Source organism: Anomaloglossus baeobatrachus, chromosome 4, assembly GCF_048569485.1.
Source record: "Anomaloglossus baeobatrachus isolate aAnoBae1 chromosome 4, aAnoBae1.hap1, whole genome shotgun sequence".
Taxonomy (NCBI): domain Eukaryota; kingdom Metazoa; phylum Chordata; class Amphibia; order Anura; family Aromobatidae; genus Anomaloglossus; species Anomaloglossus baeobatrachus.
Window position 1 is genome coordinate 114,476,123 of NC_134356.1, and position 26,849 is coordinate 114,502,971.

General features: G+C 47.5%; 1 protein-coding gene across 1 annotated transcript in view; it reads left to right on the top strand.

Annotated features, from left to right (window-relative positions):
* Window positions 1-26,849, top strand: part of CFAP43 (cilia and flagella associated protein 43) — a 207,640-nt gene that overhangs the window by 116,543 nt on the left and 64,248 nt on the right. Inside the window, exons 24-27 of the mRNA XM_075344505.1 lie at window positions 4,171-4,377; window positions 5,510-5,599; window positions 9,464-9,544; window positions 11,326-11,451. Of these exons, the coding sequence (XP_075200620.1) occupies window positions 4,171-4,377; window positions 5,510-5,599; window positions 9,464-9,544; window positions 11,326-11,451 (504 nt within the window). The remainder of the gene's footprint in view (window positions 1-4,170; window positions 4,378-5,509; window positions 5,600-9,463; window positions 9,545-11,325; window positions 11,452-26,849) is intronic.

The window sequence follows — 26,849 nt, forward strand, 5'->3', positions numbered from 1 at the left end:
GAGGTACTTCCGCCACATCGTCCTTACGATTGTGCCATTGACCTGCTCCCGGGAACTACACCACCTCGAGGATGGATATATCCGCTGTCTCCAGCCGAAACAAGGGCCATGTCTACTTACATCACAGAGAGCCTGGCAAGGGGATTCATTCGGAGATCCTCCTCTCCTGCTGGAGCAGGCTTCTTCTTCGTTAAGAAGAAAGAAGGTGACCTACGCCCATGCATAGACTACCGGGGATTGAACCAAATCACCGTGAAAAACAAGTACTCCCTGCCGCTCATCCCCGAATTGTTTGATCGGCTTAGAGGAGCTCGTGTGTTCACCAAGTTGGATCTTCGGGGTGCCTACAACCTGGTCCGCATCCGCTCTGGGGACGAATGGAAGACCGCGTTCAATACTCGCGATGGGCACTATGAATACTGTGTGATGCCCTTCGGCCTGTGTAACGCACCGGCAGTCTTTCAGGAATTGGTGAACGACGTGTTCCGGGACCTTCTCTACATCTGTGTGGTGGTGTATCTTGATGACATCCTGGTCTTTTCTCCGGACCTCCAGACCCACAGAGAGAACGTGCAGCTGGTACTACGACGACTGAGGGAGAATCGTCTGTACGCCAAGTACGAGAAGTGTGTCTTCGAGCAGTCTTCTCTTCCCTTCCTGGGTTACGTCATCTCCGATACCGGACTGCAGATGGATCCGAAGAAGGTCTCTTCCATTCTCAACTGGCCTCCTCCTTCTGGACTAAAGGCAATCCAACGCTTTCTGGGATTCGCCAACTATTACCGCCAGTTCATCCCTCACTTCTCTGCTCTGACTGCTCCTCTCTCCGCCTTGACCAAGAAGGGGGCTAATCCAAAGGACTGGTCACCTGCGGTCGACGCCGCGTTTGGCTCTCTGAAGCGGGCATTTGCCTCCTCTCCTGTGCTCCACCGTCCGGAGTTAAACCGACAGTTCACCTTGGAGGTGGATGCCTCCTCCTCGGGAGCCGGAGCAGTGCTCATGCAGAAGTCCTCCTCCGGGAAGATGGTGACTTGCGGTTTCTTCTCCAAGAGCTTCTCAGCGCCTGAACGCAACTACACCATCGGTGACCGAGAGCTATTGGCAGTCAAACTGGCTCTGGAAGAATGGCGCTACCTTCTGGAAGGAGCAGTGTACCCCGTTATTATTTACACGGACCACAAGAACCTGGAATACCTGCGGTCTGCCCAGCGACTGAACCCACGGCAAGCCAGGTGGTCCTTGTTCTTTGCCAGATTCGATTTCCAGCTCCATTTCCGACCCGCGGACAAGAATGTACGCGCAGATGCCTTGTCCAGGTCTTTCATGCCCATGGAGCAGGAGGAGGAGACATCCCAGCCCATCATCTGCCCTAGTAAAATCATTCCGGTGACTCCTGTCACCCTGGCCCAGATACCGCCCGGGAAGACCTATGTCTCTGAGACTGACAGGCAAAAAGTGTTACACTGGGGCCATGCCTCGAAAATAGCCGGTCATGCTGGTCAGAAGAGAACATGGAGTACGATTGTACGTCATTACTGGTGGCCATCCCTTCGCACGGACGTCGCTTCTTTTGTCTCAGCCTGCTCCTCTTGTGCCAGGAACAAGACGCCCAAACACCTGCCATATGGCCGTCTTCTGCCTCTGCCTATACCCTCAGTTCCGTGGCAACACATTGCGATGGACTTTATTACGGACTTGCCATTGTCCTCCGGACACACAGTCATATGGGTCATGGTGGATCGGTTCTCTAAAATGGCTCATTTCGTCCCTATGGCTGGACTGCCCTCTGCCCAGGAACTCGCTGACGCCTATATACAACACATCTTCCGCTTGTATGGCTTTCCATCACACATTGTGTCCGACAGAGGAACTCAGTTCACCTCCCGCTTCTGGAGGGCTCTCTGCAAACATCTGGGAGTGACTCTGGACTTTTCTTCAGCCTACCATCCTCAGTCGAACGGCCAAGTGGAACGGGTCAATCAGATCTTGACCTCCTTCTTACGTCACTACGTCAACGCCCATCATGACGACTGGTCCACGCTTCTTCCTTGGGCTGAATTCTCCCATAACCACCACGTCAGTGAGTCCTCCTCCAGCTCTCCCTTCCATGTCGTTTACGGACTTCAGCCTTCCGTCCCATTGCCTGTATCCTCTTCCTCGGATGTCCCTGCTGCTGATGCTGTAGCCCGTGACTTTGCAACCATTTGGGACTCTGTTAAGGCGTCCCTTGGACGTGCTTCCCTGCGGATGAAGAGACACGCAGACAAGAGGCGTCTGGACCCTCCGTGTTTCTCTCCAGGAGATCTCGTCTGGCTTGCTTCCAAGTACGTCCGATTGAAGCTACCATCCTACAAGCTGGGACCTCGCTACATCGGGCTGTTTAAAGTCCTCAGCAAGATCAATGAGGTCTCCTACAAGCTGCAGCTCCCGGCCACGATGAGGATACCCAACTCCTTCCACGTCTCTCTGCTCAAGCCGGTTGTCCTTGGTCCCTTCTCCGCTGCTGCCAGTTCGGCTCCTCCTCCTATTGCCGATGACGACATCTATGCGGTAAGGGATATCGTGGCCATGAAAACCGTACGGGGCCGACAGTTCTTGCTGGTGGACTGGGCGGGGTATGGTCCTGAGGATAGGTCCTGGGAACCCCGGGAGAATGTGGGTACTCCTCTGATCCGTGCCTTCCTGTCCCGGTTGCGGGGAGAGGGGCGTGGGGGGGGGTACTGTCACGCTCCCCGGGTCCCCTGCTCTGCTCCCCGGCTCACCTGCCACGCTCCCCGGCTTCCCTGCGTCGCTCCCCGGTTCTTCTGTCCGGCCTCCGCCGCTCCCCGGTCTCCAGCCTCCATTGCCTGCGGTTCCCAGGCGTCCTGGTCCCCGCTCCCGGCGCCCGTCGGCTACTCAGCCCCAGCCCGGCTCTGCTGCTTCCTCCTCACCGCTCCCTGCCCTGGTTTCTGGCACCCGGGCCTCGCGCATGCGCATTAGGGCGCGCGCGCGGTCATTGACCCTTTCTTAAAGGGCCAGCGTCCACTGACAGGAAATTGAGCACACAGGTACAGGGTATAAAGGGGTTAAGTGTCCAAGTGGGCGGGGCCTGTTCTTCGTGTTTCCCAAGCTAGGAGTCAGGTCTCCTTGTGTTCCTGTGAGATACTCACCTCTCTCTCTTCTAGAGCCGATCCTGCCTCGCCATCCGGTCCTGCCGAATCCCGAACTCCGAACGCTAACTATCTGCCATCCTGACAGTCCGTTCCATCTCTGATCCCTGCGGTGACCCGTCCTCTTGCTCCATCGGTTCCGGACTCCGCCTGACAACATCTCGGCTTCCGAACCTGAGCTCCGTCACCCGGACTACCATCAGTGACTCCGTGGTCCCAGGGACTTCTCCATTCTACTCTTGTGCACGGACTGTCCTGCTACCCGTAGTGCTTCAGCTACCGGACCCCTTACCTTCATCAAGGAGTTCGGCCCAGTGGATCCACCTCCTGGGTCTGCCCGTCAACCTGGCCCTAACAATAGATAATTGAGATATATAGACAGATATATAATAGCAAGATAGACAGACGGATAATAGACGGACAGACAGATACACAGACAGACAGACATTGCACAGTATACATGACACACACATGTTATACATAACACACACACACAGCACATAATACATTACAGATGACACACAGCATGTTATACTCACAGTCACTTTCTGGGCTCCAGGAGTTCAGTGGGGCTTTTATAACTGCATCTCCGGCATTGCTGCTGCCCCTCCCCCTCTCTATGGTAAAGACAGGAGAGAACACAGAGCGGAGAGCAGGTGAGGGCGCCCCCTGCCTGAGGCTGTGCAGAGCGGGAGGAGACCAGACGCAGGGCACAGAGGAGGGGGGAGGGGCGCTCTCTGCAGGAGGCTGTGTAGGGAGAGGAGAGGAGGGCGCCCCCTGCCTGAGGCTGTGCCGAGCGGGAGGAGACCAGACGCAGGGCACAGAGGAGGGGGGAGGGGCGTGAGCAGCAAAGTGAAAGTAAACAGCTTCTCCCTAGGCGCCCCCTCTGCTGTCGGCCTGCCGGCGCCCTGTGCGGCCGCACAACTCGCACATGCCTAAAGCCGGCTATGTATACCTATACTTGGACCGTGATACAAGGATGTTTGAATTCTGCCCAATTGTGTCATTTTTTATTATGCAGGACATCATCTATAAGATAAAAACAGGCTTTAACAAAGAGTTTGAAGTAGTCCACAGACAGAAAGAACAAGAGGTTGCTCGTGTAAAGGAAAGGAATCAGAGGATCCTGGATATAATGTCTGAGCTAAATGTACAAGAAAAACTAATGGAACCAAAATTTACTGATAATGAGAAGCCGGAAAGAGCCCTCACTGTGGACGACTCTGAGGTAATAAGTTTTTTTGAATATGATCTCTCACCGCTTTCATCTGCTTAAGTTTCATTTAGTCCAGTATTGTTCAACCCACTATGGAGATGAGCGGATCAGTTCACCGGACCTTGGTCTAGCGGCCTTGTCAGTACACCATGGAGATGAGGGGATCTGTTAAACAGACGTTGGTCCAGCGGCCTGGTCAGTACACCATGGAGATGAGGGGATCAGTTCACCGGACCTTGGTCCAGCGGCCTGGTCAGTACAGCACACCATGGCTGGCTGATTGGCCTACACATTTGAAGGGATTGTGTCTGCTGCAAGTTACATTGGAAAGTTTTTCATGAAAAGGACCATCCAAGATCCAAAAATAAGCAGAGCAATAAATGAGATGTTGGATGGAATGCTACCATTATTGACTGTGTAATAGAAGAATGATGATGTATGTTACTGTAGTCAACAATACAATACCAAAACTCTGCAATACCTCATATGAGCACTAGTAGGCATATCCAACTCCAGCATCTTACTGCACACCATTAAGACATGAAGACACACAATCAGCCCAATGGAACATAATGGTTGTCATAAAAGGCTTCGTTCACATGTCCAGTAATCATCTGTGAGAACGGATCCAGCAGTAATTTGTTTACAAAAGAAACCCAACTTAAAAAACCTGGATCCATTTTTTTTCTAGTATTGAAGTTCATTAATAGCCATCCATTTTCTTCCATTTGAAACTGATCCAGTAAGAATAAAACAGATCCTTTTCAGCTGAAAGAGAAACAGATGTATAATTATCAGATCCGCCTTCCGTAGACTTCAATGTTAAAAAAAAAACGGATCCAGTTGAAATCAGTTTTTTAGCCGGACAAAAACGTTCTGTGTGCCCAACTTTCTTAGGGCATGACTCCATAAATCTAGGCAAAAAGACTGCATAATTCTCATGCCAACAGATCGCAGCAGGATCCACTGCAACAGGTGATTACTTGACATGTGAACATGACCGAACACTCAGACACTTGGATACACCTGTCAGCAGCGTATCTATAGAATGTGCTTCCTATAAGCAGCTCTTTATACCGACGCTCATTTTACGGTGTGACGGTATCGGTGGCTGTTCCGTTAACTAATTTTTTTATGGCTACAGATAAAAGTTGAAAAATATTTAACACCTGAACAAAAAATAAAGGCAGAGCAGCAAGCGAAGCAGGAGGAGGAGAAGCGCCTGGCCGCACAGGTAATAAGTGGTGAGGTGTAGAAAGATTCCAGGAGGAACCACAGAGTCTCACGTTTGGTAAAAACATATTAATATATTATTGCTTTTTATGTGGAGCAATTAAAGGAAATCTGTCGGGTTCAATATGCATACAGAACCACGAGCAGCTCTGGGTGCATATTACTAATCCCTGCCTAACCGTCCCTGTATACACTAGCATTGATAAAGAGATCTTTAGAAAAAGTATTTCTAAAGATCTTTTACCATATGCTAATGAGCAAGTGGACTAGTCCCCTGGGCGTTAGTTCCCTGGCCAGTTGGCTCCATTAGTATGTTATTACGTCCCTGTTGGTGTACTAACATGCTAATGAATGCTCAGCGTCGAAGGATGATTTCACTCACCTCTCTGTCGCCATTGGGTCTGACGCTGGATTTCGGCTCAGTGTGCATGACCCCGGAGTTTGGGTCATGCGCACTACTTCAGTTTGAAGCCAGGACGCGTACACCCGGCTTCATAGTGCACGTGACCGAAACTCTGGGATCATGCGCACTGAGCCAAAATCCAGCATCGGACATGATGGCGGCGGCGGAGAGGTGAGTGAAATCATCCTGTGACGCTGCACATTCATTAGCATGGTAGCACACCCACAGGGGTGTACTAACATGCTAATGAAGCCAGGGGAAGTAACGCCCAGGGGACTAGTCCCTTCGCTCATTAGCATATGGTAAAAGATCTTTAGAAATCCTTATTCTAAAGATCTCTTTCTCTATGCTAGTGTATACAGGGACGGTTAGGCAGGGATTAGCAATATACACCCAGAACTGCTCCTGGGTCTGGGTGAATATTGGACCTGACAGGTTCCCTTTAATCAAGATTTACTTGATTACATTGCTCCACATAAATGATTTGCTTTAATTTGCTGATCATTAATTTAGACATTGGCTGGGATTCTACCATTGTTCATTCATTTGTACAACCACCCAATATTTGTACCCCTTTGTGTCAAACATTTTAAGCTCAATCTCCGTCACATAGATAAACTAGAGTAATGCTTTTAGGCCTAATTCACACGTCAAAAATGTCATCAGAGTTTTGCATTAATATGCCAGCCATGTGGTCGTTTTTGCCATTAGTGCGTCATTGCATTTTTCACGGATGATAAAGAAATGTATAAATTACAAAGCTTCTCCTATACTTCTCATTATTAAATGCGTACAGCACATAGATAGCACACTGATGCCATGCATGTCCTGTACGTGTTGCCATAGACTTTTATATCAGCCTTTTTCATCCATGCTGATGGAAAAAAAACAGACATATAAATAGCACTATAGAATATACTGGGAATGTGTTGTAACCGTGAAAAAAAAATGGACAGAAGACATACGAGCAACATGGACGACTGAAAGAGGCTTTAGGGTATGTGCGCACGTTGCTTTTTACCTGCTTTTTACCTGCTTTTTTGCTGCTTTTTCTTCTGCGCTGTTTAATGCCAAAATGGATGTGTTCTTCTATTCAAGCAAAGTCTATGGGAATTTGGGTTTCTTGTTCACACTATGTTGTTCAAAATGCTGCCTTTTTGTGGCAGAACTTTGGTCAAAAACTCAGCTTTGCAGTGCAAAACCCAAATGGCAAAAACAATTGACATGTTGCTTCTTTGAAAAGCTGAGTTTTTGACCAAAGTTCTGCCACAAAAAGGCAGCATTTTGGACAACATAGTGTGAACAAGAAACCCAAATTCCCATAGACTTTGCTTGAATAGAAGAACACATCCATTTTGGCATTAAACAGCGCAGAAGAAAAAGCAGCAAAAAAGCAGGTAAAAAGCAGGTAAAAAGCAACGTGCGCACATACCCTTAGGGTATGTGCGCACGTTGCTTTTTACCTGCTTTTTACCTGCTTTTTTGCTGCTTTTTCTTCTGCGCTGTTTAATGCCAAAATGGATGTGTTCTTCTATTCAAGCAAAGTCTATGGGAATTTGGGTTTCTTGTTCACACTATGTTGTTCAAAATGCTGCCTTTTTGTGGCAGAACTTTGGTCAAAAACTCAGCTTTTCAAAGAAGCAACATGCCAATTGTTTTTGCCATTTGGGTTTTGCACTGCAAAGCTGAGTTTTTGACCAAAGTTCTGCCACAAAAAGGCAGCATTTTGAACAACATAGTGTGAACAAGAAACCCAAATTCCCATAGACTTTGCTTGAATAGAAGAACACATCCATTTTGGCATTAAACAGCGCAGAAGAAAAAGCAGCAAAAAAGCAGGTAAAAAGCAGGTAAAAAGCAACGTGCGCACATACCCTTAGGCAGATTTGAAGAATGCCCACTCTATGACTGTTTCTGCAACAGTATTGCTAGAAACTTGCTGATTGCAGCTAAACCTGTGGGTAAAAGGTCCCAGTTGATGTCCTTTCTGTTATTTGTCTAATTTTTAGTTATATATGAGGGTTTCAGGTGTGGAAGTGAAATATTTAGTGTTTTTTTAGTTATTTCTGTATATTGTATAGTATGTAAGCACTTTCTGGCAGCTAGTTAGTCACTTGACAGGGACAGCAGTCCACGGCTGTTTAGCCACCGCTGACTGACTTCATGTAAACCTATCGGCAGTCATTTAGTAGCCTGTGACCTACCTAATTGTACAGAACTATTGTTAATACGATCATTCATACATCACATAAGGCATCATGTTCTTGGCAGCACATGTCCTATTTACACAGGTTGATGTGATGCCTAGAGCTAAGCTTAGGCTGGTTTCAAACTACGTTTATTTAACATCCGTCCATAACGTTTTTTTGCTGCAAAAGCGGATCCTGCTTTTACAGCAAAAAACGCATGTAAACGCATGTTTACTTTGCAGGATCCTGTCACTGGATGTTTAGGGGTGGGCATTGGAGTCATGTGATCGGGAGTGAGGGGAACTAGACTGGGAGCCGGCTTCTGACAGCTGCAGACGCTGGTAACCAAGGTAAACATCGGGCTTGGATACCCGATATTTATCTTGGTTACGAGTGTCTGCAGCTGCTAGGAGCAGGGCTGCCTGCACACGTAACCAACGTAAACATCGGGTAACTAAGAGAAGTGGTTACCCGATATTTACCTTGGTTACGAGTGTCCGCAGCTCTCAGGTGGGAGAGAGAGGGAGGAGAGGAAGGGGGAAAGACAGAGATAGAGAGAGAGAGGGTGAGGGAGAGAGTAGAGAGATAGATAGATCACGCGAGACTGGTTCTGGGCATGCTCAGTACTTTCTGGGCATGCTCAGTACAAAAGCAGGATCCTGTCTATCAGCACGCCAGCGTTCACCTGCGTTTGCGTGCTGTTTAGTCAGGATCCGGCGATTTGCAGTATTTGGACGCAGCTCAAAAACGCTACAAGTAGCGTTTTTGAAAGATGTTAAAAAACTGCAAGTCGCTGGATCCTCACTATAACGCACGCAAACGCAGGTGAACGCATGTTAACGCGAGTCCATTGCAAATGCATTGAAATGAAAACGCATTTGCACTGGATCCGCTTTTCCGCTAAAAAAACGTTATGGACGGATGTTAAATAAACGTAGTGTGAAACCAGCCTTATAAAGCCAGCTTATTACTTATCTCACCCAATCAATGTATGCTTTACTCGTTCGCCGTGTGATTGACAGCCTCTTTAGACTTCACGATAATCAGGAATCAAGCATTTCTAGAACACTTGTTCATGGATATCCGCCAGTGTATAAATGGCCCTTACCATCTCCAACAAATGGATCAATTTCAGCCCGATCAGTCATTTATCCCAGAGTTGTTCACGGCAGCTTATCCCCCTCTCTCTACTGAGATTGAGTCGTATGCTTGGCTGATTTCAGGAGACATACTTATTACACTTTACAATAATATCTAACATTATCTACTTCAGGAAGACAACGCCAAACAGCGAGCCCTCAATGATATGATGGGAGGTGTCTTGGAGGTGAAGAAGGAAGATATCTTGAGAATGGTGAGATGAACTGAAGAAATTATAAAGTGTATTTTAAAGTTCCACCATACAGTATATTTAGTAGGAGTCTGCGTCATTTACATTGGATCATAAACATTTGTCACCTCTGCTCTATCAGTCAGTGGTGGTGCCATGATGGGTAAGAGGTGACTTTTGAGTAAGGTTATTGGAAAAAGCTGAGGAGCAAAAAGCACAATAGGGTTTTATCTGATGATAAAGGACAATAAGGTACAGGAAATTGCTCACCTAGTACAGTTGTGTATCACACAACAAGCGCTGAAAGGAGAGGAACAATATCATTGAATATGCCAACGAGCTCACTCAGAAGAGAAATAGTAGATGGAAATACGAAAGAATCATCCAGGATACAAAGTACACTTGATGAGGTTTTATTTTCGCATTTTGAAGTCTTCAGACTTCTTTATCAGGATATGACCACATGGAAGAAGCTAACCTTTTTGCATGTGGTTATATCCTGATGAAGTCAGATGACTTTGAAACATGTAGATAATAAATCCGCATCAAGTCTACTCTGTATCCTGGACGATTCTGTCATATCTCCATCAGCGCGCACACGACCCACCTACTGTTTTTCTTCTCAGTGAGCTTGTCATATTCAGTGCGATTGTCCTTCTCCATTCAGCTCTTGTACCTCATTCTTATAAAAAAAAGGTCCATAATGCCTGTAAATTGTCATTCTGAGTATGATAAGTTCATTACCTTATGTGGTGGAAGACGATCCAGCAGCCTGACGACCAAGTAGAGCTCAACAATTGTGATTAATCCCCAAAAATTACAAAACAGCCTGCAGATGGCTTCAAGAAATCTCTCTGACTTAAGAACAGAATAGTCCACAAAACATGTGTGTGGTCTGTTCTTACTTAAACTTCCCTCTGGATGACCAGCCTATGGGCGGGTATGGGTGGGCACAAAAACCTCAAAGACATCTTCTGAGTATAATGAGTGGATAAAGGTAATGGGTGGAGAAAGTCCTGCCCATACCCCACTCCAGATAGCCCTGTCTCTGGCCAGTGTATCAACAATGAATATTCAAACACGCCCCCCTGCAGTGAAGAACAATGATACACAACCCCCTCACTACCTGCATTTCATATGACTGACTGGGCTCCTGAAGATAGACTGGTGGAGTAAATTGTAAGGCTATGTTCACATAACGTTTTTTAACATGGATGTTGAAGCAAATCCACATTGAAATCCACATAAAAATCAGCTTTAAATATTATGTTATGTGGATTTTGTAGCAGTTCCACTTCCTAATCCATGAAAAAAACTCCTAGCGTGTATGTTCACATGGAGTTTTTTACGGCGATTTTTGTGATGTGTAGTTCTGTCAGAAAGTGTTCTTTTACTTGTTTTTTTTTTCAGCATGGTTTTTGATGCGTTTTTATTTATAATATGAGTCTGTAGCAATAGGTTGTGGTTTTCTGGTGCTTTTTCCAACATGTTGACGATATGCATACAAAAACCTGATGTGCACTACAGACCAGGGTTCACACTCAGATGAATAGTAGGCTTGTCTGCTGATTTGAAGTTTTTAATGTTGATTTTGGGACTAAATCAGAGAGAAAACTCTCACATAGGTTAGACGATGGTGGGCCGTGTTACACTTTTTGGGCCAATGATGCAGTGTTTATCACTGGGTGAAAAAATGGAACTTGATTGTTGTTTTGTACGATAGCTAATGTTCTTCTCTTGAAACAAACAGTCGTTCCTTCCTCCAAAACGGCTGCACATTGATCGTAATGGTTTATGTCTTTCAGGAAGTGACACAACCAGGTTTTCTGGCCAAAGCCGAGACTGAATGGACTGAAGATGAAAAAAAGCAGTTCAAGGACTATGATAAAAAATGTAAGGAGCTCAATGAGGAAAAGGAAAAATACAGAAAGGTAAGAGTTTAGTTGTTTAATCTGGTCCTGGCTGCTAGAAGTGAAATGGTAAATGCCACATTATTAAAGTGCAAAAAAAATTGAGAAACACAATTCATCCAGCAAAAAAAAACCTCAAACAGGGAAAATAAAAAATGATGTCTCACTGAATGCAGAAACATTCTGCCCAAAAAATATCTCAAAAGGGGCGTATCCATAAGATGCTTATGGAGGGTAAGCTTGGATACTAAGAATTCATACTAACAGTATAGCTTTTAGGACCATACATTATATACCGTACTTTTCGGACTATAAGACGCACCGGACTATAAGACGCACCCTGGTTTTAGAGGAGGAAAATAGGAAAATAAAACTTTAAGCAAAAAAATGTGGTCATGACACACTTATGGGGCGAGGATCTGCTGCTGACACTGTTATGGGGGTAATGTCCCCAAATTCTCTACTAAGGTACCCCATCCTGGTAATGATCCTCCTGCCTTGTATATGATCCTGCTATAAACCCCCATCCTGCTCATATACCCCCATCCTGCTTATATACCAGCATCCTGCTCATATTCCCCCATCCTATTCGTTCATATACTCCCATCCTGTTCATATACTCCCATCCTGTTCATATACCCCCCATCCATCCTGCTCATATACTCCCATCCTGTTCATATACCCCCATCCTGTTCAGATTTCCCCATCCTGCTCATATACTCCCATCCTGTTCATATACTCCCATCCTGTTCATATACTCCCATCCTGTTCATATAACCCAATCCTGTTCATATACCCCCATCCTGTTCATATACTCCCATCCTGTTCATATACCCCCATCCTGTTCATATACCCCCATCCTGTTCATATACCCCCATCCTGTTCATATACCCCCATCCTGCTCATATACTCCCATCCTGTTCATATACCCCATCCTGTTCATATACCCCCATCCTGTTCATATACCCCCATCCTGTTCATATACTCCCATCCTGTTCATATACCCCCATCCTGTTCATATACCCCCCATCCCTCCTGCTCATATACTCCCATCATGCTATATGCCCCCATCATGCTCATATACCATCCTGGTATATGGCCTGTATCCTATAGCACAGAGGAAAAAAACAAACGTTTATACTCACCTTTTCCTCACTCCCTCCAGCACCGATCATCTTCCTCTCAGCGGCACTGACCTGTGAGTGTGGAGCCATTCCCCTGCAGCACGCGATGTCTTCCTGTCTGTGCCGATCAGCTGACCAGCACAGACAGGAAGACATCGAGTGCAGCAGGGGGCCGGCTCCACACACGGGTACGGGTGAGTGTACTGATTCACTGCACCCCGCGCTGGTAATGACGCGCGGGGGGCAGTGAATACAGCTGCACATGATCACTCCAGGCTGTAATTGCCAGGGGTGATCATGCGGACCGGCTCTTTACTATGCGCGCGTCCCCGCTCGTCCTCCCGCCCACCTGTCAGTGCCGGCTTCTGCGCTGAGAAATGGGCGGGAGGATGGGCGTGCATATGTAATGAGCGGGCACACGTGGTCACAGCAGGCTGCTACAGCCTGCTTGTGCCCCCGATGACCCGCTCCACCGCAGCACCTCATTCCCCGCAGCCACAGTCAGACCATAAGACGCACCCCCAACTTTCCCCCAACATTTGGGGGGAAAAAAGTGCGTCTTATGGTCCGAAAAATACGGTACTTTGCCTGGCATCCAGCTGAAAATGACACTTGGTAGGAGTATATGAAGCTGACTGTCAGTGCATTGCTGAGGGTGGAGCTAGTTAACTAATAGACAGCAGCTTCTAATACTCAGACACTATGTGTATAGCTCACACTGTCTGTGGTACTGTTTACTTTAGAGGGCTCCATGCACAATATTGGTCGAACAATCATTTGGCTGGCAGCTGTCTAGTTCCTCTTCGTACTCTTCCGAAAAAATGCTTGAGTTCCCCATTAACTTCCATTATACTCGGGTACTCGAGTCACGCCCATCCGAGCATACAAATGATCGTTGTGAATACTGAGTACCATGTAACATGGAGTAACATGGCAGTTCACTCATCACTACTAATTAGGCATCCACATAATAAGAACTGTGACAATTTGGGTGTAGCGCCGTCGTCCATGTAGGGATTCAGACTTACTCACCTCCGCCGCCAGGTTGAGTCCTCCCTGTCAGCTCCTCAGCTGGCTATGTGCTTGTCTGCCTCCCTCTTCCCCCAGAGCCTGTGCACACTGCACAGGCTCCCTGGGAACGCACTTAGTACGTGCGTGCACCGACCCTCTTCTTAAAGGGCCAGCGGGCTATTTCCAGGAAATGTTGCGCAGCTTAGGGCACTATGTATTTAAGGCACCCTCCTTTTAGGGGAGGTGCCTGTGCAACATCTTGAGTTAGTCAGTCTTCAGTCTGCTAGCTAGTTGTCAGGTTCCCTTGCTCCTGTCCTGTCACCTGTTCCTGAGTCTGCCTTCCTATATCTGTCTGCCTCTGCCGTGCCCACCATAACTGTTCGTTCCCGCCTGCCTGTCTCCCTCAGCCATCCTGACTGTACCTGCCTATGCCTGTACCCATACCAGTGTCCATGCCGGCCCTGGTAGTCAGCTGCCACAATCCTGGTCACTGCCCTGGGAGTGGTACCTGGCGTCCGCCTCGCGGAAGGCTTTTATTTAAGCCCGTCCCACTAAAGGGTAAGCCCAGATCCCCCTGTGGTCCAGTGGGTCCACTATCCCGCTCGCTGCTCCTTCACCGGCCATGAGCGTTACACTGGGATTCAATTAGTATCAGTGAGCTTTGTGGACTACAGAGGTGTTTGTGGTGCTGCGTGCCAAATAAACTGCATATAAAATACAGTAATCCAAAGGAAATGGCTTTAGGGTAAGTTCACACAGTGCGTTTTTCGCGGCGTTTTTGCGCAGTTTTCGGGTGCGTTTTTGCTCAGAAAACTGCATGACTTTGCTTCCCCAGCAAAGTCTATGAGTTTTCATTTTTCCTGTCTGCACACAGCGTTTTTTTTTCAGCTGCGTATTTGTGGTTAAACAAAAACGCAGCATGTCAATTATTCCCGCGTTTTTCACTGCGCTTTTCATCCATTGAGTGCAATGGGATGTTGAAAGACGCAATGAGAAACGCAAATAGGTGCGTTTTGGTGCGTTTTAGTGCGTTTCTAAGACCAAAAACGCAGCTATAAACGCAGGAGGTGGGTAGTAAAGTGACATGTACAGGAAGAGGATTCCTTCTGTCAGTAAACACAGAAGCGTGAATCCTCCCGGTACCGTCACCGCTGCCTCCACCTCCCGTCCTGTGCATGTATGCTGCCGTGCGGCGTCATGTCTGGGCGGGAGGTGGAGGCAGCTGCGAAATCAAAAGTGAACAGTAGAAAAAAAGTCATACTCACCTGTCTGCAGACTCCAGGTGCCATGCCCGCTCCCAGATCCTCTCACGGTATCGCCGCTCCGGCAGTGTGCAGTCTCCCCGGGTACGTATGCCTGCAGGATGCAGGACCTGGCGATGGATCACCTGATGCAGTCACCTGACGCATCAGCTGATCGTAAGTCTCGGGCTGACGCCAGCAGCCAGCTGGTTTAACCTATCAGCGGATGCGTCAGGAGACTTCATCCCTGATTACCGGCAGTTCCTGCAGCGATCGGACGAGATCAGACTCCGCTGCAGGAGCTGCCTGTAATCAGCACATAAGTGAGTATTTTTTTTTTTTTTTCTTTTGCACCGATGCATCTGCTGATTGTATAAACGGCTTTAATACAATCAGCTGATGTTTGATGTGATTCAGGCACTTGAACCTGACACATCATCTGATCGCTTTGTCTTCCAGCAAACCGATCAGATGATATTGGCTCCGGATTGGACGGCGCGGGACCCTTGACCCAGGATTACTGCGGAGGGGGGTTCTTTATTTCAATAAAGATGGAGTCACTAATTGTGTTGTGTTTTATTTCTAATAAAAATATTTTTCTGTGTGTTGTGGTTTTTTTATCTTTACTAGAAATTCATGGTGGCCATGTCTAATATTGGCGTGACACCATGAATTTCGGGCTTAGGGCCAGCTGATAATATACAGCTAGCCCTAACCCCATTATTACCCAGTGAGCCACCCGGCATCAGGGCAACTGGAAGAGTTGGATACAGCGCCAGAAGATGGCGCTTCTATGAAAGCGCCATTTTCTGGGGTGGCTGCGGACTGCAATTCGCAGCGGGGGTGCCCAGAAAGCTTGGGCACCCTGCACTGTGGATTCCAATCCCCAGCTGCCTAGTTGTACCCGGCTGGACACAAAAATTAGGCGAAGCTCACGTCATTTTTTTTTTAATTATTTCATGAAATTCATGAAATAATTAAAAAAAAAAAGGGCTTCTCTATATTTTTGGTTCCCAGCCGGGTACAAATAGGCAGCTGGGGGTTGGGGGCAGCCCGTACCTGCCTGCTGTACCCGGCTAGCATACAAAAATATGGCGAAGCCCATGTCATTTTTTTTGTTTGGGGGGGCAAAGAAATCCTGCATACAGTCCTGGAAGGAGGATGCTGAGCCTTGTAGTTCGACAGCTGCTATCTGCTGTCCTGCATACACTATTGGATGGAGGATGCTGAGCCTTGCAGTTCTGCAACTGCTGTCTGCTCTCCTGCATACACTATTGGATGGAGTATGCTGAGCCTTGTAGTTCTGCAGCTGTCTGCTCTCCTGCATACACTAGTGGAGAATGAAGAACATATTGAAGAAGGGAATGACATCAGACCTTTTTTTTTTGTTCACTGATAAAAAACGCATAAAGATGCAGTGAGCAAAAACACAGCAAAAAACCGCACCAAATCGCGTCAAAATGTGCGCGTTTTTTGACGCGTTTTTTTGACGCGGGTATGTTTTTGTGCGGTTTTTGCCGCAAAAAAACGCACAAACACACAGCGTCAAAAAAACGCAGTGTGTGAACCTAGCCTTATACAGCTTTTAAGTGGCCTGAAAATAATTGTAAAAAATAGCCTAGCCCATACACACTGCACAACCTCACTTATTAAACCAGGGTGAGGAACATTTTATCTGCAGGGGCCATTTGGATATTTATAACCTCATTCGGGGACCATACAAATTTATCAACTTAAAATGTATCCTGCTATATTCAATCAAATATTTAATGAACTCCCCCTAATGTGATGGTTGGTACTGCCTCTCTTTGTCGAGGCGTGTGATGTTACCGTAGGTGGTCTCTGATACTACTCACAACTGCTTTTCCAGGTTTGCATTGGTCTGGAGCTCAGTCCAAGGAATAAAGGAGAAGAAAGACAAAACATAAGGAATCAGCACACCTAGATAGATACTATTGTATTATATATTTTTTGATAACCATAGAGAAACACACCATATAAAAACACTTAAAAAAACATGCTGAATTCATTGTGCCTGCCCTCGTCGGATCGCAGACCTTACTTAGGCCTGGCAAGTACCAGCGTTGGAGACTGGCTAGGAATCCCCGGTTCCGTCAACTTAAAAAACCATGTCATTCAGTATCAGACAGACCTATTGGCCAACAGTAAGCCACGCCGGTGCTATATTCCCAGAGAGGGCTGTTCCAAAAAGATTTATATGAAAGAAAGTCTCAAAAGCCTATAAGACAGCTTACAATATAATGAGAGGGTACTCCTCATCGACAGAAGGGTGTATACCATTGTATATAGATTACAAGTATCCAGAAAGCATTGATGTTAAATACATGAACAATGAAACATAGGTAAATGCATTATTCTGGTATGAATACTAAAAGGGTGCGGTAATAACCCAGCAGAGCCCATTTAGTGAGGAGCCCACACAACACAGTATAGGAGTACTGCCCTATACATAGGGTACCTGTATCAGAGAAGCTCAGATATAAAATATATGAGGAGTCAGAACAAGGTATGACTATCTGACCCTGGCCGAGGATATTGCAAAAAAAAGGAGGGAGGGAGTGGACAACCAAGTAAATAGTGCATGCAGGATTCTATAAAATCCAAGTGGAGGAAATCAATGTCGGACCCATATGGATGTGAGCCACTCACAAATAAGGTAAGTCAGGAGGATGTCCGTGGGAGAGCACAGCTAGAGAGAACAGGGGTGTTGGAGAGACCCCACGCATATCGCTGTGTAGCACAACGTCATTAGGGGAGGTTAATCTATGGTCACTAGGTGAACGTAAATACAGTAAATAATTAATAAAGTATATACCAGTGGTTATGGCGTTCAAGAGTAGGGCCGGAAGGGGGACTTAACCCAATCATGTGTGAGAGAACAGAGAGAAGTTTAACGTGAGGATAAAAATCCCTGCCTGTAGCCAACAGGGCTTATGCACCGGACGTCACCAGGTTGAGATGTAGGGCCCATGACGGCAGTATACAGAGTGCATGCACAAGTACACGCTTATCAAATAGTCCCTACGTGCCATGCGATGCCGAGAATACATGTACTATCGGCGGTATAGTGGCCACGTATACTTAAAAGAACTTTCACACAGTGTAGCTGAGCATACTTGAGGGAGCGCTCCCACCAGTGCATGCGTCAAACAAGAGTATGGCGAATATATACAATTATGTAAAAGGAACTAGGAGATGGTGAAGTGTCTAGAGGCGGTATTATATACACAGTGAATGGCGGCAGCTGCATACAAATAGTAAGCAGTGGGTAGCGATTTTGTGTCTAGGGCCATATTATAGATACAGTGAAAGGCGACAACCATATGTAGGGTGGCGAATATGTAAAAAATATAGAGAATACAGCCAGATGGAGGTACTGAGATGCAGTCAGTTGTCTAGAGACGATATTATAGGAACAATGACAGGCGTTAGCTACATACAAGAGGCAGTGGCATAAACCCCTGTATAAAAAATGCAGGGGCGGACATATCATTGGTGCAACCTGTGCAGCCACACGGAGGCCCAAGAGGAAAGGGGCCTATTTCCATCTCCACAGCAGGGGAAATTGTGCATTTTTGATTACTTATTTGACTAAAAAGGGCCCCATGTACCTTTCTTGCACAGGGGCCCTTTTCTATCTGTGTCCACCAGTGAAAAAACAGTAACCATATAAGACATATTAGAATCACTAAAAGAGGCGGTACAGTGGTAAAATTATTAAAGAGGGGATGGAATGACCTGTTGCCACCCACGAAGTGGAACCTGGTATCTGTTGTCCATGTGTGGGAGGCAGTGACCTGAATAATTAAATCTAATGTGGACTACATTGTGTCTGATACTACCAACATTAAAATTGAAAATAATACTTCAAAGTAGTGTCACTAAACACCTAAATAGTATATAAATAAAAGACTATGTAATGTGCCATAGAAGACTAATAGAAAATTCAACCCAACAGGAATAAGAAAGTCAAGAGTACATATAATATGTAGCAGCCCTTGGCATAGTACACAGTCACCCAACAACAACAGTGAGGTTAGTAGAATGCATTAGAATGGGGAAGGCCATAACTATACCCCCGCCAATAGATGGCAAAGTAGGTAAGATGACAGACATCTACTTATAAAATGCAAAGCATAGTATAAGAGCCTGTAGGCCAATGACTCCAATGAACAGAATAGAGTACAATGAAATACATCTACAGACCACAAGTAGATGGATTCTTAGCTCCAAAAGGTTCTCAAAAAAGCCTGGTGGACAACATGGAGAGTAGCAGCAACAAGGCCAAGAATCCAGGGGTTGAAGGAGTCTTGATTTCTGGAAACTATCCAGATGGTATATCATGTCTCAAGTACAGTAGCATATGTAATCCATGGATATATTCAAAAGTATGTATATGTGTTGCATCCTGGTGATAGTCCATTCAGAAAATCATGCTGGCACAATGGAAAGGAAGTGGTGGTCCCCATGAAATGGAATCTGAATGAAAGAAAATATATAAGTTCTGACAATATACTATATGTATATCACACTACATGTCTCCTCACAATGGGAAATTAATCACTGCTTATGTAACATTTAGAAAATGGGAAATTAATCACTGCTTATGTAACATTTAGAAAACTCAAGAAGAGGGGTTTTGAAATATACATCACATTGGAGACCCCGGGAATGCTGTCTACATCACAAGGGAGACATCAAGACTGCTGTATATATCATATAGGAGACACTGGGACTGCTGTATATACATCACATAGAAAACACAGAGACTGCTGTATATATCACATAGGAGACAATAAGGGCGGCTTCGCACACTACGACATCGCAGGTGCGATGTCGGTGGGATCAAATCGAAAGTGACGCATATCCGGCGTCACTTGCGATGTCGTAGTGTGTAAATCCTAGATGATACGATTAACGAGCGCAAAAGCGTCGTTATCGTATCATCGGTGCATTCTCCGACATTTCCATAATGCCGCTGCAGAGACAGGTACGATGTAGTTCCTCGTTCCTGCGGCAGCACACATCGCTGTGTGTGAAGCCGCAGGAGCGAGGAACTTCACCTACCTGCCTCCCGGCTGCAATGAGAAGGAAGGAGGTGGGCGGGATGTTTACATCCTGCTCATCTCCGCCCCTCCGCTTTGATTGGCCGCCTGCCGTGTGACGTCGCTATGACGCCGCACGACCAGCCCCCTTAGTTAGGAGGCGGGTCGCCGGCCAGAGCAACGGTCGCAGGGCAGGTGAGTGCATGTGAAGCTGGCGTAGCGATAATTTTCGCTACGCCAGCTATCACAAGATATCGTACCTGCGACGGGGGCGTGGACTATCGCACTCGACATCGCAGCATCGGCTTGCGATGTCGTAATGTGCAAAGCCCGCCTAAGACTGTGGTATATACATCAAATACACGACACTGAGACTGCTTTACATACATCACAAAGGAGAGACTGAAACTGCTGTATATACATCACATAGGATACACTGCAGCTGGAACATATATATCACATAGTAGACACTGGAACATATACATCACTTAAGAGACTGTAGGGCTGCAGGATAAACATCACATAAAAGATGCCATGGCTTTAGGATATTCATCACAGGAAACGCCGGGATATATACATCACAGGAGTCGCTGGGGCATATACATCACAGGAGACTCTGGGGCATATACATCACAGGAGATGCTGGGGCATACACGTCACAGGAGACGCTGGGGCATATACATCACCTGAGCACTGGAGCATATACATCACAGGAGACACTGAGGCATATACATCACAGGAGACACGGGCATATATGCCACAGGAGACACTGGGGCATATACGTCACATGAGCGCTGGAGCATATAAATCACAGGAGACGCTGAGGCATATACATCACAGGAGACACGGGCATATACATCACAAGAGACGCTGGGGCATATATGTCACATGAGCGCTGGAGCATATACATCATAGGAGACGCTGAGGCATATACATCACAGGAGACACTGGCATATACGTCACAGGTGAAGCGGGGCATATACGTCACAGGAGACGCTGGGGCATATACATCACAGGAGATGCTGGGGCACATACATCACAGGAGTATATACATCACAGGAATCACTGGGACATATATATCACAGGAGGCATAGGGCTGGGGTATATACCTCACAGAAAACTATCGTTGTTGGTGGTGACTCCACTCACAGAGTAAGTTTTGACGTTAGTAGTGTTCAGTGTCAGGACGTAATCCTTCATTTCATGTGCCGGAGTAGTCAATGCTACGCACACTTGTAGTACAAGTTTGTAGTCACTATGGACTTTAGCCCCAAGCTTGGAGAACCTTTTTAAGGCCCATTTAGACAGGCCAGAAATTAACTGGCAAATGAGCAAAATGTTTGGTCATTGAGTTCAGTCATTTTTAAGCAAGCTTCAAAATAATTTTCTCTGCAGCAAATGTGCTGTCAGTAACATTGCATATTCTATGTGCACATAAAGATCATATTAAAAATTGTTCTGTGTGCATGGGCAGTGTGGTTGGCGTGTCTAAATAGGCTATTAAATGACCCCTGGTGGGCATGCATGTAACCAATCAGCACTCATTTATTGCCTCGTGGTTATCCTGTCTGAATACAGCCTTAGGCGGGGTTTGCACACTACGACATCGCAGGCCGATGCTGCGATGCCGAGTGTGATAGTCCCCGCCCCCGTCGCAGCAGCGATATGTGGTGATAGCTGGCGTAGCGAAAATTATTGCTACGCCAGCTTCACACACACACTCACCTGCCGTGCGACGTCCCTGTGGCCGGCGACCCGCCTCCTTGTTAAGGGGGCGGGTCATGCGGCGTCATTGTGACGTCACACGGCAGGCGGCCAATCGGAGCGGAGGGGCGGAGATGAGCAGGATGTAAACATCCTGCCCACCTCCTTCCTTCCGCATATCCTACGGAAGCCGCAGTGAGGCCGGTAGGAGACGTTCCTCGCTCCTGCGACTTCACACACAGCGATGTGTGCTGCCGCAGGAGCGAGGAACAACATCGGACCATTGCGTCGGCGTAATTATGAATTACGCCGACGCTATACCGATGATACGATTACGACGCTTTTGCGCTCGTTAATCGTATCATCCAGCCTTTACACACTGCGATGTCGCATGCGATGCCGGAAGTGCGTCATTTTCAATTTGACCCCACCGACATCGCACCTGCGATGTCGCAGTGTGCAAAGTGCCCCTTAGGGTACCGTCACACTTTAGCGACGCAGCAGCGATCCCACCAGCGATCTGACCTGGTCAGGATCGCTGCTGCGTCGCTACATGGTCGCTGGTGAGCTGTCAAACAGGCAGATCTCACCAGCGACCAGCCCCCAGCCAGCAGCGACGTGCAAGCGACGCTGTGCTTGCACGGAGCCGGCGTCTGGAAGCTGCGGACACTGTTAACTAAGGTAAACATCGGGTATGGTTACCCGATGTTTACCTTAGTTACCAGCGCACACCACTTAGCTTAGCGTGTGCAGGGAGCAGGAGCCATCACTGGCAGCGTGAGAGCTGCGGAGGCTGGTAACGAAGGTAAATATCGGGTAACCACCTTGGTTACCCGATGTTTACCTTGGTTACAGCTTACCGCAGGCTGTCTGATGCCGGCTCCTGGTCCCTGCACATTCAGGATTGTTGCTCTCTCGCTGTCACTCGCTGTGTGCTTATCAGCGAAAGAGCAACAATAAAAAAACGAACCAGGGCTGTGTGTAACGAGCAGCGATCTCACAGCAGGGGCCAGATCGCTGCTCAGTGTCACACACAGCGAGATCGCTAATGAGGTCACAAAAAACGTGACTCAGCAGCAATCTCAGTAGCGATCTCGCTGTGTGTGAAGTACCCCTTACATGTCCTCCCTCTCTGCTGACCACTAATGGGGTGAGGAGCACTGAGATGACTTTCTTCGTAATCCATTTACTTTGGACATTGTGTAATGTAAAGGTCCAGTCACACTAAGCAACTTACCAGCGATCCCAACAACGATAGGGATCGCTGGTAAGTTGCTAGGAGGTTGCTGGTGAGCTGTCACACTGCGACGCTCCAGCGATCCCACCAGCAACCTGACCTGGCAGGGATCGCTGGAGCGTGGCTACACGAGTTGCTGGTGAGCTCACCAGCAACCAGTGACCAGCCCCCAGTCTCCTAGTTACAGCACACATCAGGTTAATTAACCCTATGTGTGCTGCAGCTAAATGTGCACAGAGCAGGGAGCAGCGCACACTGAGCGCTGGCTCCTTGCTCTCCTAGTTACAGCACACATCGGGTTAATTGCCTGATGTGTCCTGCAGCTAAATGTGCACAGAGCAGGGAGCAGCGCACACTGCTTAGCGCTGGCTCCCTGCTCTCCTAGTTACAGCACACATGGGGTTAATTACCTGATGTGTGCTGCAGCTACATGTGCACAGAGCAGGAGCCGGCACTGACAGTGAGAGCGGAGGAGGCTGGTATCAAAGGTAAATATCGGGTAACCAAGGACAGGGCTTCTTGGTTACCCGATGTTTACATTAGTTACCAGCCTCCGCAGAAGCCGGCTCCTGCTGCCTGCACATTTAAGGTCCAGTCACACTAAGCAACTTACCAGCGATCCCAACAACGATAGGGATCGCTGGTAAGTTGCTAGGAGGTTGCTGGTGAGCTGTCACACTGCGACGCTCCAGCGATCCCACCAGCAACCTGACCTGGCAGGGATCGCTGGAGCGTGGCTACACGAGTTGCTGGTGAGCTCACCAGCAACCAGTGACCAGCCCCCAGTCTCCTAGTTACAGCACACATCAGGTTAATTAACCCGATGTGTGCTGCAGCTAAATGTGCACAGAGCAGGGAGCAGCGCACACTGAGCGCTGGCTCCTTGCTCTCCTACTTACAGCACACATCAGGTTAATTGCCTGATGTGTGCTGCAGCTAAATGTGCACAGAGCAGGGAGCAGCGCACACTGCTTAGTGCTGGCTCCTTGCTCTCCTAGTTACAGCACACATCGGGTTAATTGCCTGATGTGTGCTGCAGCTACATGTGCACAGAGCAGGAGCCGGCAGCACAGGCAGTGAGAGCGGAGGAGGCTGGTATCAAAGGTAAATATCGGGTAACCAAGGACAGGGCTTCTTGGTTACCCGATGTTTACATTGGTTACCAGCCTCCGCAGAAGCCGGCTCCTGCTGCCTGCACATTTAGTTGTTGCTGTCTCGCTGTCACACACAGCGATCTGTGCTTCACAGCAGGACAGCAACAACTAAAAAATGGCCCAGGACATTCAGCAACAACCAACGACCTCACAGCAGGGGCCAGGTTGTTGCTGGATGTCACACACAGCAACATCGCTAGCAACGTCACAAAAGTTGTTCGTTACCAGCGATGTTGCTAGCGATGTTGCTTAGTGTGACAGGGCCTTTAGTTGTTGCTGTCTCGCTGTCACACACAGCGATCTGTGCTTCACAGCAGGACAGCAACAACTAAAAAATGGCCCAGGACATTCAGCAACAACCAACGACCTCACAGCAGGGGCCAGGTTGTTGCTGGATGTCACACACAGCAACATCGCTAGCAACGTCACAAAAGTTGTTCGTTACCAGCGATGTTGCTAGCGATGTTGCTTAAGGTCCAGTCACACTAAGCAACTTACCAGCGATCCCAACAACGATAGGGATCGCTGGTAAGTTGCTAGGAGGTTGCTGGTGAGCTGTCACACTGCGACGCTCCAGCGATCCCACCAGCAACCTGACCTGGCAGGGATCGCTGGAGCGTGGCTACACGAGTTGCTGGTGAGCTCACCAGCAACCAGTGACCAGCCCCCAGTCTCCTAGTTACAGCACACATCAGGTTAATTAACCCGATGTGTGCTGCAGCTAAATGTGCACAGAGCAGGGAGCAGCGCACACTGAGCGCTGGCTCCTTGCTCTCCTAGTTACAGCACACATCGGGTTAATTGCCTGATGTGTGCTGCAGCTATCTGTGCACAGAGCAGGAGCCGGCAGCACAGGCAGTGAGAGCGGAGGAGGCTGATATCAAAGGTAAATATCGGGTAACCAAGGACAGGGCTTCTTGGTTACCCGATGTTTACATTAGTTACCAGCCTCAGCAGAAGCCGGCTCCCTGCTCACTGCACATTAGTTGTTGCTGTCTCGCTGTCACACACAGCGATCTGTGCTTCACAGCAGGACAGCAACAACTAAAAAATGGCCCAGGACATTCAGCAACAACCAACGACCTCACAGCAGGGGCCAGGTTGTTGCTGGATGTCACACACAGCAACATCGCTAGCAACGTCACAAAAGTTGTTCGTTACCAGCGATGTTGCTAGCGATGTTGCTTAGTGTGACGGGGCCTTTAGTGTGACGGGGCCTTAACATTGCTGATTAAATCCAACTGTGTCACTTTCGTATGCATTTAACCGCTGCTTAACTTCACAGTCAGATATTTGCCAATGGCTTTCATTAGCTTTTGTTTTGGACACAATAACGTCGCATTTCATCCCTTTCTTCTTGATATCCACATCAGGTTGTGAAACATTTTCTGCTGTCTCCGCTTTTTGTGTTATCTTCCCTGCCCCACACATGCCAGACAGTAGGGAGACATTCACAATTTGCATAACACATATGGTCAAAGTCAGACATTTATCCACAATTGGATTACACACATTATTTACCCTGTATAAAGGTCCAGTCACACATAACGAGATCGTTAACGAGATCGTTACTATGTCACAGTTTCCGGATCGTTGTTAAGTCGTTGGTGAGATCGCTGGTGAAATGTCACACAGTCATTTTCCCAACGACTTTAGTAACGATGCAGCGACCTGTATAACGATCTCGTTGGTCGTTGGGACCCTGTCACACAGCAGCTATGTAACGATTCCGACCTCGAATAGGGGCGTAGTGTTTGACGCTGTAAGCCACGTAGGCGTGCATATTCGTCGCCTTTTCCACACCCCTCTGCTCCGATTGGTGGCCAATACTGCGTTCTGATTAGGCAGCCGGCCTAGAAGGCAACTTTGTATCGCTTCACCCTTTGTCCCTTTTTGAGCCTTGCTTTGAGGATAGAACCTGCGACTCCACCCAGATTCATTCGTACTTTGTTCCCGGTTGCTTGCTTGCTTGTCGGATTGAAGCTTCATCTGCACCCGGATTCATCCCTCCTTCGTTCCCAAGTGTTTGCTTACTGTTGTCAGTGCCAACCAATCGGTGCAGAGGGGGCGCGGAAAAGGTGCACAACTACACGCCTACATGTCACACTTTAAGTTCAAATCTAGGTCGTTAACAAGATCGTTGGTAGGTGTCAAACATACAGATCCATCCTGCCCACCAGGACTCCAACGAGCCAAAAATGGCCCAGGATATTCAGCAATGACCAACGATCTCACAGCAGGGGGCGGATCGTTGGCACTTGTCAAACATAACGAGATCGCTGGTGAAGTCGTTGTTTCGTCACAGAAACTGTGACGTAGCAACGATGTCGTTAGCGATCTCTTTGTGTGAAGTGGCCTTAAGGCTGTGTCCACATGTCCAGCAGATATGTGGACACTGTTTTTGTTTTTAGTTTTTATTTGTAAGGAAATGTGTCATGGAATTATTTTTTTTTTTAACAATTTAAAAGGAATCTGTGAAGTGTAAAAAAAACGCCATTAACCTGCAAGTTAATAATGTTGGAATCCAGCCCAGCACCTTGTACATTGAACCCCACTGCTAGGGGGAAATTAACATTAATCATCCTGGCAGCGTTTGGGTATCAATCACGGGGTCGGTGCAGGTTCAGTCACCGCTCTGTATGGAGAGCAGCTGCTGTAACCAGTACTGAATGACAGCAAGATCTAATGATGAGCGGCTGTCAGTCAGTGCAGGGGGCGGGATTACAGTTGCTTCATCATCCGCTCCGAAGGTCATTGATCACAGTCATCAGTATTGGATGTGGCCAAAGGACATCTACTTCTATACCTCTCTGTAACTCTTCCAGTCTCTCTGTACCTCTGTTGCAACCTGCTGATGACACTCTGTGACACTCTAAGCTCAG